At 40.9% G+C, this 13,982-nt stretch overlaps 1 protein-coding gene across 1 annotated transcript in view; it reads left to right on the forward strand.

Moving 5' to 3' along the window:
* The window catches only part of LOC106494053 (pinopsin-like), an 85,861-nt gene that overhangs the window by 55,590 nt on the left and 16,289 nt on the right, over positions 1-13,982 (forward strand). Inside the window, exon 3 of the mRNA XM_013954221.2 lies at positions 6,133-6,366. Within this exon, the coding sequence (XP_013809675.2) occupies positions 6,133-6,366 (234 nt within the window). The remainder of the gene's footprint in view (positions 1-6,132; positions 6,367-13,982) is intronic.

The following is a 13,982-nucleotide window of genomic DNA, read 5'->3' on the forward strand; positions in this document are numbered from 1 at the left end:
GGTGGTTAGATGGATGGGATGCCCTATATTCTTCAAACCCTTTCAAGATGTTCACAATTGAAAATGACTGGGAGAAGTTAAAATATAAAGGAAATACTTTGTTAGAGAAAGGAGCTAGCTGCATTAGGTAAGGGGTGGAGATGGGGGTAAATGCAAAATGGAAGGTGGGAATCCATGAAGCAATCAGGTTAAACCTCCATCATTAAAAGTTTCTCTTCTTTATAGCTATCTTTAGCCAAACTCAGTTGTCTTATAAACGTATATAAATACATAAAAATTGCCTATGAGTGATGGGAGTATGCACTATGTGCTAGTGCCTTACAGGGCTGACTCAGATGTATGTGCCTGGCTTCATAGGCCTCTCAGTCACATGCAACACGCAGCAACACAGCCTCTCTGTACACCCATCAGTCAGGTCTTTCCTAGTACTAGAGCCCTCTCCTAAGTAGCTGAAGTGTCACCAGTACTCCCCAGGTCCCACAGTTCATGTCCAGGTAAATCTGAAGTGAGCTGAGCAGGGTTTGGAGTAGGTCAAATTTTTGGTCTCTGGAGCACAGGAAAGGGCAGGCTGTCCCCTTGGGCAGGACACCATTTAGGGCTCTTCTTCTCCCATGTGGAGGCTAAGAAAAAAAGTATTAAAAGCAATATACCTCTCACCTGAGGCTGCTGTCCTGTTTTATTTGGGCCTTCTGTCTCCAAAATAGGAATGCTCCAGTGTTAAGCCTGAAAAAGTACATTGGCTCACCTATGGGTGCAGGCTGGCTCCCCCTCCAGCAGGAGGCTTATGGGACCAACTGACTTGGCAGCAGTGAGATCTGGACCCTTCAGAGCTACCGCATGCATAAATCTGTTACCCTAAAATCATTTGATATGGTCTATTGCCATATTATTTGCTCCCATAATATTGTTCAACAGAGTTAATATGTTTGGAAGTGCTGGTTAGTCTTCTGCAAGGAAAAGGACAAACTCATCCTGTCCTTTCTACAAGGTCAGCTAAGATTCCTCTAAGTAGATCCTTTTCCCCAGATCCCTGTCTGAGAGCCCCATAAATTTGCCTATACCCTGGCTGAGGTTCCTGGCAAAGTACCTGCCACAACAGATATTTGGGGTCCTTATTTTTAGAAGCTCCAACCTGTTAGCATCCCTTGTTATTAATTGCCTCCATTTCCCGCTGTAAGTTCCCCTTTCAGTGGTTTATTCCACACTTTCACCAGCTGTGTTGAAATTTTCTGTACTCTGTGTGGAGCTCTCCAGTTTCTTCTTTTCCGATGCATGAAATAGTACCCTATCACATGGTGAGGGATATATCTGGTACACCTTGTCAGCTTGGAAGGGAGAGGATGCATCTTTTGATGTCAACCAAGCAACGTGTCACTCAGGCCCCCTTTGAGCATATTTCTGCCACTGCCATCGCTGAAAACCCCCATGGCTTTTCCCATGCTCTGTGGCCTATCAAATCTAATGCATCTGCTCAGCAGATTGCCATAATCATCTAACTAGTGGTGTCTAGCATGTCATATTGAGCGGAAAAGGAGGGGGAAAAGGATCGCTATGTATATGTGTGAGATGTAGCTTGGCTACAGGGCAAAAGAAGGCAAGAGCTAGTTGTGCCAGTCTTACACTCAGTGCCTGAGATTAGACAAGATTGTCTGTAGCTACCCCAGGCTTATTTCTGAAGTTTCAGCCAAAGCACTTCTGCTGCTTCCCAGAATGAGACTATGTGAGATACTACTTGCTCATTAAAAAAGAATCTCAGGTCCCCCCCCCCCCAGCCCTTTTCTCCTTAACTGTAGTGCCTCTCCTACACCAGAACAGGGCTCCCAAATTTGGCAGGAGATGACCTTTGTCCCAGAGAAAAGAATTGAGTTTATAGCAAAAGCACATGTTTTCCAACCATTCTAAATAAACATCTCTTGGTGCCAACAATCCAGTATTTCTTGTGTTGTTGTAATGATGTGTTTTATATCTTTTATACATTTTCAAAATATATTGTATGCACATATACTTTATATCTTCACAATTAGATTTGACTTAACAAACTGAGCTATTCTAGAACATTATTTTAATCTACTTTCTATTACCATCATCTGATGCTCTTCTACCAACTGGCTGTCCAGACACTAAATGTTTTTTGGGAGGAACTCCCATTTGATTACTGAAAAGAGTGTGTAGTAATTGCATTAAATTGCCCCAAAGTTTTAAAATAAGAAATAGAATCATTTTAATGTTAAGTTGCCTACTGCTTTTTCACTTGAAAAACTAGTTTTTGTGTAGGTCAGGTCAACTTGAACTACGTTTTGCTTGAGACCTTCTAGCACCTATAAACAGAGAATTTTTAAAGATAACATTTTAAAGGTGGGCTCCAAAGTTGCAAAGACAATGGTACCGAAACTGTGCAAAAAAATATAGTACATGCCTCCAAAAACAGGACTCTCTGAGCACTTCTTACAGAATAGTCTAACACTTCTTGAAATCCTCTAGCATTTCTTGCTTTGTTAAGGTATCCCAGACTGCATCAGGATGATATCACAACCACCCTGAGACTCTGCTGCTTACCTTTGCTACCATCACAACAGCAATGTTTGGGCTAAAATGGCTTGGGGGGACAAAAACAGCCTAGTAAACAAGATTACACTGTTCAGCCCCGTTTCCCAAGACATGACACAAGACTAAGGACGGACAGTCACCCAGCAGTGGGCGATCAGTCCAGCGGTGTGCTCGGAGGCACCAAACAATATGACTCTTCCCCCACCCTTCTTCAGTGCCTCCAGTGGATGGTACCAGTCACAAGCACACAACTCCAGAACTCCAGAACAGCACACATCCTGTGCTTCAAGCCAAATGAACCACCAGCACACCTTCTCCATATTGAGGCATATCTAATTAAAACAGTAATGCTGATTCTGTGGTTTCCTACTACTTTCCCCCCCCATGCTAAGTGAGCAAATCTCATTTTATGGTCAGTTATGGCTCTTCAGGTCTCAACTATAGCTCGTACCTTACTGTTGGACCTTTCTGCATCACCCAGTTTCAATGCTCTGATTGCTTTCACCTCACAGTTCACTGCAGCTTCTCAAGGACTCTGCGTTGTCCTGTTCTGTTTATAATGAAATCCGCTACTTCTGCTCATTGGGCTAGTTAGAGTCTATGCCTGGTAACCCACCATCACAGTAAGATCCTTTCCCAAGCTATTCCTGAGCTGAAGGACAAACTGACGGCCTGTCTTTGAACAGACAGCTGATCAGCTGGTTTGGTACTAAGGGAAGAACACTGAACCTTGAATCTCAAGTGTAAACACGAGGCCAACGGGATATGGAGTGAGAGAAAGCTAGGGGAGACTGGCAGCCAGAACACCAAGAAAAAGGGAGTATACTGATAATGAGGAAGCAGGTGAGTTGGAAAGCTGGGGCACCCAGGTCACCAGGATTTTGGAGCCGTTAAGGAAGGCCATATGTTCTGATCCTTCCTCGCTTCTTCTGGTCCATTGCTCGCTTTTTGCCCTGACACTCCATACTTTTAACCTCTTCTCTGAAACTGTAAGAAGAGAAATGTACTTTTGAAAAAAAAAAGTACTTTTAAAAAAACTCAAAGTTCTAACTTGCTCATTCCCAGGATCTGGACTGTGATTAAATCATATTATAGGAATATAATATGAGGCACATAAAAAATCAAAACAATTAGGTATACTGGCATAAACATGGAAGCAAAAGACTGTGAGCATGACAGCTAACTAAATTTGCTTTCCAATAGGTTTGTCTCATGACAAATGATTTTTTAAACTCAGTTATAGAAGACTGCAGTGGAAGGTCACCCTTAACAGATATCAGGGAGACATTATAAATGACCTATTTCAGGAGCAGCTGTGATCAGAGCTTGCTTCTTATTAATTATCAGAGAAACAAGATGGAAGAGAAAAAAGCCAAACCAAACCAAAACTTTACTAGAGGGGATTCTTTGGTGTCTAATTTGAGTTCATCTTACATTGAATTTTTCTCCTTGATGAGAACATTATTAAGGATCTTTCTTCTCTAGTCACATGTGAAGAACTCAATGTCAAAGACATCTGTTCATCTGATTAGTCTCAAAACCTTTGGAGAAACTCAGTCAAATTTACAAGGAAAGAAACTATTGGGACCAACAGTCAGGCAGACATTCATTCGTATTAGCACAGACACAGTATTCACACAGCATTAGCATGTGCAAGCTATGCACCTTGAGACAGTAGATGACATTTGACTTGGATAATTAGTGGCTTCCACCTTTAACACTATTGTATTCATTTACAGAGATGTGCACATCAGTGTTCTACTGCATCAGGTTAAATCCATTCATTTCCAACTTTTTTGGGGGGGCTAGACAAGTTTTGGACTCATTACATTCAAGGGAGCCGCCCTTTTGCTTATTTATGCTTGTAGTTTTACAGGAGCTTAGTTTCCTTGTGTGCAGTCTGCTCTCAAGTATTAAATTTGGGAGACAAAGAGACTTTAAAGTGGACATAAATTACATTTGGCTGAACACAATATTCAGTTGATATACTTTGATCATTTGACTACTTCCTGAAATTCTGCTGGAATGTGTGGGTTTGCTAAACACACTCTGAGGGTCAGTTATGGAATTACCTATAACCTTGGGAGACCTGTGTGCTGAAACTCCTTTAGAGTCAGTTGAGGGAGGCTCGCTCCAAAATGAGTGTCCTTGCAGAGTACGTTTTTCTCTGTTGGCTGCAAAGATGCTTAGGGAGACCAGCCTCACTCCTCTGGAGTTTGTCTTTGTAAGTGTTTCCCAGGAACTCCTTCATAACCTTCATAATCCTTCATAAAATGAAGCTAAGCACCCATACCTGATCTATACCCATCTTACCTTGTCCTGACTTCTGTGAGCTTGGGATCAAACTTAATGGCCATCTCACAGAGACAGCACATGGGAAGCTTGCTTTAAAGTAATGCTTGCAGATAGTACTATATGCGCCTTCTGTGAAACTTCCTCCTCATGGTTATTGCCAATGCCCTTAATGGTAGAAGTACAATGGAAAAGCATTCTGTAGTTGCCTGTATAGAAATGCATTCACACCAAACCTTACAAATAACAATTGACCATTGCTTTAATGTTTACATTCCATCTTAGAACTCTAGACTCCAAAAGGACATGACCCGTTAATCGAAAACGGACCAAGGGACTGTATATTTTGAAGCAAAGAGGAAATGCATTAAGTATTTCCTAAGCAGAGCTGGATTTGCCCGCAGGCTATGACTACTGGCAAATTCATGCAAGCAAAATGGGTTACTGTACCACTAGTTTGAAACTGGTTGTTTAGATCCATGCTTCTTATTTACCCAGCTCCCTTCCATTCCCATGACATAACACAGTAACTGATCTCTGCCAATAGCTGGCACATTTTTTAAGGGCACAACGTAACTGCTTAAGAAGATTATCAGGACTGAGGCCCTTGTTTCAAAATACCTGTAAAACATAGGCTAGAAAGACTGAATGCTACCACTTAAAACTTCACAGAAGTGTTGCTTGGAAGGGATCTCTAGAGGTCACACAGTCTAGCATCCAACTCAGAGTGGGCCCTTTGCCGACACTAGACCAGGCCAGCTGAGGCCTTATTTAATCAAGGTTTGAAAACATCCAAGGACAGAGATACCACAGCTGAGCACTATCATAGTCCTAAAGCTGCTCTGCTGTTTCCACACCCCAAAACAGAAAACCCTTTTGTTGATTCCCATATGCTTCATAAAGCTTCTCCACCTCCAGCAAGCTATGGGTATTGGACTAACCTGAGTGAAAATACTGGAAGATCATGCAAAATGGTATACCTGAAAAGCAACAGGAGATGATCAACAAGGGTTAAGCACTACATGATAACTGTATCACCCTTCTGCTTCTGTTCTACCTTTCGCTATGATTCTGGCTTACATTGGCACATAGCATGATATCTGCAGGTGTTCCTCCTGTGCCTGGCAGAGAAAATGAAAGCATTTGTTCAGCTTTGGATGTAGATTTGTTTTACTTTTGAAATTAAAATGTTGATTATCATTGCTGATCTGAGACAAAGAGTCTCAGCTTGTTAAAGCAATAAAAACAATAGCTCAGCTCCTTAAATCCTATCTTTTATTCACCTTTCACTAGGTTGGAAAAATCCACAAGAACACTACCTGCAAACGAGAATGCCACGTACTGTTCATAGTGATCACTACAGTTATCTGTTACCTCATATGCTGGATTCCCTATGGAGTTATAGCACTGCTTGCAACATTTGGTAAACCAGGTGTGGTGACTCCAGTTGCAAGCACCATACCTTCTATCCTAGCAAAAAGCAGCACTGTTTGCAATCCCATTATCTACATACTTATGAATAAACAGGTAAGACCTACTATTTTTTAAATATATTTTCTTCATCATCTGTCATGCTTTCTTGACCTGAGCACTGCGACTGCCTGTCACATTGAGGGTTGTCTTTGGATGTGTCTTTGGGAGAAGAGCGTTGAGGGTCTGCCCAAATGATATCACTGGAGTCTTGGGATGGAAGTTTTTGTAGTCAACATAATATATTGCCAGATAGGAAGAACAGATATAAGTTTGCTAACTGAAATTGCTTGTGTTCTTTTAAGGACACACTGGATGCTAATTTGTAAGCTGCAGGGTTGCCAAAGGTATTGGCATCTATTTACAAGACTAGTACACAAACATTTTTGTCTGGAGGGAGGGAAAGAAAGGGACAGAAGAGGAAAATATTTCATGACCTTGAAAACAATATAATGGACAAAACTAGTTGCAATTACTTATTATTTTCTTGACAGATTCCCCTGAAAACAAATGGTCATAACAATTACAGTTATTAGGGACTTCTACATCCTTTCTGCTAAATTTCCAGTTCAGCTACATGCTAGAATAGGACAATGGATTTTGGCTTATGAGGGTCAAGGCCAATTCTAAAGCTTTTAAAATGCCTAGATCCAGTTCAGGTGTCTAATTCCTGTAAATGGCATTTTCAGTACAGAAAAGTGAACTTCTTAATATTTCTGTGCTGACAACTCTGACTTTAGTTTGGTAAATGGTAGATCTGGAAGTTTTAAAAGTGCTTTTCAGTAAAGACATTTGGAAAATGCAGCATAGTTTATGAAAACACCTTTTTTTGATTATTTTAAGTGTTAGGACAGTCTCAATTTTCTATTGCCATTATGTGCAGTATACTATTATAAAGCAAATAAAATTCCTTTATCATTTCTTACTCAGTGTATGCTGGAGCTTACCATTAGTATTTATCAACAGCAGCATTATATGATTATGGAACTTAGCCAAGGGAAAAGTGGAATGTGACCACCAAATATACGCTAACTTCACCACAGCCTGAGATCACTCTTGGTCTGGTTTGTCTAATCCAAAGTTCTTAAACAAGGAATGAATCTACTCCTGGAGTTTCAAGAAAAGATCCCAGGCAAGCCATGAAACTTCCCTGGAAGAAAAGAATACTATTGCCTTCACACCAAGGCCAGGATCTCATTTCCAAAATCTAGTCTGAGCTAATGTTGAAAAAGATAGCTCCAGCTGAGAAGTGCTAATACTGAAGCAAAAGAGTAACTTCTCTTATGTTTTACAATTCTTATGGAAACTGCTCAATGGCAGCCTTTGTCTTAGCTCTTTATTCCCCAAGAATTTTGATTGATTAAGTCTTTAACTTCCATGAGATCATCTGACCATGCTGTCATCACTGGAGCAGGCTATAACAGAGAAGATAAGTACATTTTGGCATTGTCTTCACACATGCAGCACAAGCCAAATAGCAAGACTATGGAAGCTTGAGGAGAGATATGGATCCTAAAATACATGAACTCAGTATAGAGTCTTGGCTGTCTTCAGACATCTCAAGAACAGAATCACAGGCACAATTATCGGTGGTGACAATCTGGCATCCACAGATATACACACAACTAAGGCTCTTTCTATAAAGATTTTCACAGTTATCCAAGCAGTTATTGAGAAGTGTCTCCTGTAGCATCAAAGGCTTGTAAACAGTCATGCTGCTGTGGGTGTGCTGAGGCAAACAGCAAAGATTCACTGTTGGGGAAAACTTGATTAGCAAGAATAAAATCAGGGTGCCTGCACGTCACAGGAATGCAGCAAGATGTCTGAAAATCGCTCTTTCCTTGCAATGTATAGCTCTTTCAGCTATAAAGGAAATACTTTTGAATGCTTAATTTGTTTCTCAATATGGAGGTGACTTCTGATCCAGTTTGTCAGCTCTTATAAGAGAAAAGCAGTGTGGGATGATCTCTCTATAAGAGAAAAATTCTGTGAGGACGGTTTTGAGACAAGGCAGACAGTTTCTTAGCAGCAGGAACTGAAAAGATTGTGCAAAAATTCAGGAGCACCATGGCAGGGAACTGGAAACAGTTTCTTAAATATCCTTGCTTAGTCTTCAGATCAATGCAAGTCTGCAAGATTGATGTATTAGATTTCCCTTTTTGAACAGTGAGAGCTTGCTCCACTCATTTCTCACTGCCTACCTTTCCACGCTTGTCATCATTTATCAGAAAGTGCAAAGGGGCAAAGCTGAATCAATCTTTGCCCCCTGGTAGTCGCTGTATGGCTTGGGATTTTTCATAGTTAATTTTCTTATTGCTGTAGAAATTAGAAAAAAATCACTCCTGAAAAGGAGCTTTGTCAGATTTGGAGTAAATAGTTTTCACTGTTATAAAACCAAAATAATAATTAATGTCTCACATTAATCCATAGCTCTTATCTGCTTTACAACTGTACTATCAGTAAAATAATTATTTTTATCTGAAACTGAGGAATGAACTTCACTCAAGAAAGAGTGAAGCATCCATCTGTTCACCATCCTTTCAGAACAGGAACAATAGTAACACCCTCATTGGATGCGTCATGAGTGTTCACCACAACTTAACTCCTTTGCAGTTGTTCTCATTCCTTTTTGTAAATTTAATACCTCAGGAAAAGCTGTCTCCTACCCAGTGCTCAGCTTTTCTGGGCTTCATGTTCAGTTTAAAATTCTTGCAGGGGGCTGGTGCCTCCCAACATAGAATGTATCTGGCCTACATTTTTCACAGTCCTGTCTTTTGGGATGCACGATTGCCCTGAAGATTGCAAAACAGCATTGGTTGACTGCAGCGGTGGCGTTAGCTTCAATCTATCATAAATCACTTTGGAATATCATGGAATTGCCAGCCTCTGAGTCAGCCTTAAGACCTGCACTGCAGAGCACATCTTTACATTAACTCTCATGCAGGCACCAAGTCACTTTCATGGTCCAGGAGCCCCAGCAAGAAAGTTTAGTCTTTGCTGTTACCTTCTGCACTGACCTGAGATCATCCAGCTTCACTGACACAGCTGTGAAGCACTAAGCTGCTTCAGCCTGAAGCGATGTTTTGGGGGAAGCAGGGGAAACAGCAGAGAAGGAGACTGTATTTTCCCCACCAGATAGATTTACCTGTTTTCTCACCAGGCCTGGTTCTTTTGCCTCTCGGCAGTACTGCTGTGTGTGTCTGGTGCAGTGCTCCCCGTAAGGCGGTGCACAGCAGACTGCCATGCTAGGTGTGCTGGCACTGCCTACCAGTTGCTGGAGCAATCTGGGCAGGGTCAGCACGCTTAGGCTTTCAGTGCCTCACTCATTTGTAGTTATAAAGTTAAATACATTTTGTGTTTCATCTTCTTTTACCTCTCTCATTATCTTTTATTTCTATCACAGCTCCCTGTCAGGTTCACATTCGCTTTCTTCAGACTTCCATCTGTGCAGCCACCCCAAACAGATTTTTAATGACAGCTTCCATTACCTGCATTTCACTGTGACAGGGCTAACAGAAACCTTCTCTTTCACATGTAACATTCAAGCAAGTATTAAGCATTCACCAAACAGTTATAAGCATCACCATTGCTATGAGCTCCCTGTTACATGGATGATCGCCAGGGGGATTTCAATTTTACATAGTCCCTAGAACAGCAGGGGAACCCAAACACTGAAAAACTTTCTGGCTGGTATAATTGTATTTGAAGATGTACTGTCCTGAGAACCAGAGATCATTAGCCAGATAACATAATGGTGTGGCAGCTTTTTGAGGTTAACCTTATCTTACATATCTGAAGTTCATTTTTTTTTCTTGATACAGCTGTTAAGTTGAGATATGAATAATGAGCACTTGAGTAGGTATGGGTGTGGATATTGAGATCAAGTGAATCTGCACTCTCTGTTTCACATAATTTCAAGTTAGCATTCAGAGAAACAGGAATTTGCCACATTGCTACTGACAGAAAAATTTAAGCCAAATTAAACCCATATCATTTAAAGATCTACAGAACCAATCACTTGGGAGCCACTGATCAGAGATCTCTGCTGATGTAAAGTAGCCTTACTCCACTGCTTCTAATGGGCCTCAGACTATTTATGTGATTTCAGGAGTTATTTCCACACATTTAGTCACTCAGGTTGTGCACCCAGGGCTCCCTGGACTACTGAAACTTAGGTTAGCACATCTAATACTGTTTTGCATATTACAATTGGAAAAAAAAAAGTGATTAGCAATGTGCTATTTCTGGTGTCGGAAAGTGTCTCTGAGCAAAAGTAAGGAGGGAGAGTGTGAGGGAAGGGATGTATTAGATGTGAATAGAAGTCCCTGATTAGCAGTTTGATTTCCTCTCTGTCTGTCTTCTTGTATTAAAATCACTGCAGTTATAAAAATAGAAGCTGACCCTGTCATTTTGACCAAGGATTTGGAGAAAGAAGTGATGCTTGAAAGAATATGTACGCTCATTTGAAAATAATTAATACTGTGACCTTTACAACTTACCAGCTAATTGGGGGCTGAGTGAGGGGAAAGGTACACAGAAGGAATGAACAAACTAAGCCAGTTGCAAAAATTTCCATTATTTCTGGTGGACAGTGAGATAAGAATAATAATGTACTAAAGAATTTTCCTCAGTGAGACCAGGACCCCGCACACTCAATTGTGCTTCTCACAAGTTAGCACGTGCTCAGGCCTGCAGCCCCGTTGCTGCAATGGGACATACAGACACATATAGAATTGGCCTCACATCTGTCTTCATTGTTCATGCATGCAAAGCAAGATGTTTAGGCTCTGGATGGGAGCCTGTACAGAGAGTTGTAAAGAGGCAGAGGAACTGAGTTTTGGAGTTTGATGCGTCATACAAGAAGCTAACCCAGCAGGGAAGTGGATTTTCCCCAATAAGTTAGAACTGTGAGCAAAAGGAAAGGTGTTTTCTTATTATTTTGCTACATTAAGATGTGCAATAACTCATTGTTCAGAGAACCGGTAGTGCCTAAGAGCACATATCAGACCCTGCGCAGACAGGCTTTAGCTGCAGCAGAAACTGTACCCTCCGCTACCCGGCTCTCCCCAGGTGGATCCCTGCCTGTGCCAGCCCCCTTACGGGCTGAAGTTATGCAGTTCAGCTCCTCCTTGGCCAGGACTTGGGCTTACAGCCTTCCTGGTTGCCATTCCTCCATCTGCTGGTCCAGCTGGGGTGGCACCCTGCAAGGAGTTAGGGATGAGCCAACTTAAAACCAGCTTATTTAAGACAAGACATTATCCATTGTCTCATCCCAGGGGGCAAAGCGGTATAGTCAGGTTACAAAGCAAAGGACCATTCTACATATGGGTTCCCTTGCATAGACTTAACCTTACTAATCCACAGATGGGGGGAACTGGGGATCTCCCTTATTCCTTTCTCTGCATTTGTCAGCCTTGCACAGTAATGCTCCTCTTTTTTGTACGTCTCAGATAAGTCATTTGAACTCCCTCTTCTAACACCTTTGTGGGACTTCCCTGTTGCCAGACAAGGAACAAGGAGTCCTTCTTTAATGATAATCTTTTTGTGCCTTATATTCCCAGTTCTCTAAGAATCCTTTTCAGTCCTTCTTCATCTTACCATAGGCACTGAGCAGGAAGAAATGTATACTTGCTTTGGGAAACAGTCACACGTGCTAGTCAAAAAAACCCAAACAAACCAACCCCAAACCACCTTGACATTTCCCATGCATAACAGCTGCATTTTTCACGTATGTCTGGTATTGCACAGACTTCAGTATTTCCAACAAAAAGTAATGTTTGATTTTTAAATCTGCAGAAGTATGACATGGACAAGTAACACTGTTTTCTTTTAAGCTGCTTATTTTCCTACTTGGGAAACAACAAGATATTTCATGTGCATGAGAACATGGGAGTACATAGCCAAAAAGATAGTATACAATCCAGGGACAATTGCGTCAAGGTTAATTTTGTGCCCAAATTGGACATACCTATTAATTCCTGAAAAGAGACCCTGTTTATGTCAGGTTTATGGGCTTATTATAAGATTTATTATCATAAATTATTATCATTATTGAATAAATTCATTTAGATGTTATCACTTATGATCTAGTTTTTCATATCTTTACTGGCAGCTGGACTGACTTTGAGTAAATACTAGTCAACATAAGTAAGTGTTGCTGAATCATCTCAGTCATTTGGAAACTGAGCATTTTTATCCAAATAGAATTGCACACTCAAGCTCTTAAGCTGAAAATGGGCCAAGTCAAAATTATCTTTCAGTGCAGTTCTTCATTAGGTAGAATATTACAGTACAGTTCAGAAATGTTTTGAATTTATTTCTTCCCAAAATGTAGTGTTATGAGTTTTTAAAGTTGAGGGGCAAAGAGAAGAGAGGTCTCAAGGGCACCTTCACTGCTGTCATAAAGTGTAAGGCAGTTCACACAGTAAGTTCAAAATTACTTTAGGAATTTCTCTCAGCTATTGAAAAAAAAAATCAGCTCAGGCAAACAATCCAAGCATTCACCTAGGGTCCCAAGGACATTCTGCAGCCCCAGCCAGTCTTTTGCTTCCCCAGGCTACACTCTGGTTAGTACCAACTGGACTGAGTGTGCCTCCATGAGCTCAGCCTTACCCTGCCTGCTGTGGGGATGGTCTCTGAGGGCTTAATTGTGTTCAACATTGCAGAGAAGTTTAGGAGTTTGTTTAGACTCAGAGCAAAAGTAGGAAGTCAGGCCACCTCTCATGCAAGTGAAATATTAAATAAAGTCATCAATGTCATTTAGAGTAAGGCCCTAGTCATGATGCAGGTGAACTGCAACAAGTAAACACTGTGATGTGTTTGGACAAGCTGAATGTCATCTGATGGGAGGGGTTTCTACTGGAAAATGCAATTCATGAAAGCAAAATTTGCAGTGGGAGTGTGTTAGTTTCTACAGGGGAGGTGAAAAAGAAGTGAAATCAAGTGTTTTCATATACTCAAAAGGCTTTGGTGTGATCAGACTAGGAAAGGAGATTTCATTTTAGAAGTTTTCACAGTCAGCTTTCAAAACAGGAGTATAGTTGAAAGCTAAACTTAAGAGGTCACAACCACCCTAGTGCATTTCCATTGAAGTTAGCTTAGAGAGAGAGAGAAAAGGGAATATTGCCTCTGTGGTCATGCCACCTTTGCAGGTGGCATATTGATCAGCATCAACTGGTTAGTAAAAAGGGTTATAGTCACAGTTACCCTTACAGAGCCAGGAAAATCAAAGTTTACTGCACTGATTGAATGACAGGAAATTAACACTGCCACCTGTTTTAGAGGTAGCAGGGAAATTTCTGTAGGAAAAGATTTAACTTCTAAAAACACTGGGTATTCTGTCACTATCCAAAGGGCAATGAAACAAAATGATGCAAGATGTACTTTCCAGAACTGTTTAAAGATCTAAAAAATTTGTTGAGTTATACCTCTCCACTTTTCTTCAGTACAAGGAATGCAGCTTCAGTCAAATCACCTGCATTTACCTATCATAATCAAGCTGTAGTTTTGTCAGGAGCTTCAGGACATCATTTACAACCAGCCATTTCTGACACACTTCCAGCTATAATGTTAAATCTGTAGGATAGATTGAGAGTTAAATGAAGATTTCCAGTATGCAGAGATGACTATAGAAGCAAGGAATACAGTATATTCAGACCTAAATAAAAGATGTC

This window comes from Apteryx mantelli, chromosome 1, assembly GCF_036417845.1.
Source record: "Apteryx mantelli isolate bAptMan1 chromosome 1, bAptMan1.hap1, whole genome shotgun sequence".
Lineage (NCBI taxonomy): Eukaryota > Metazoa > Chordata > Aves > Apterygiformes > Apterygidae > Apteryx > Apteryx mantelli.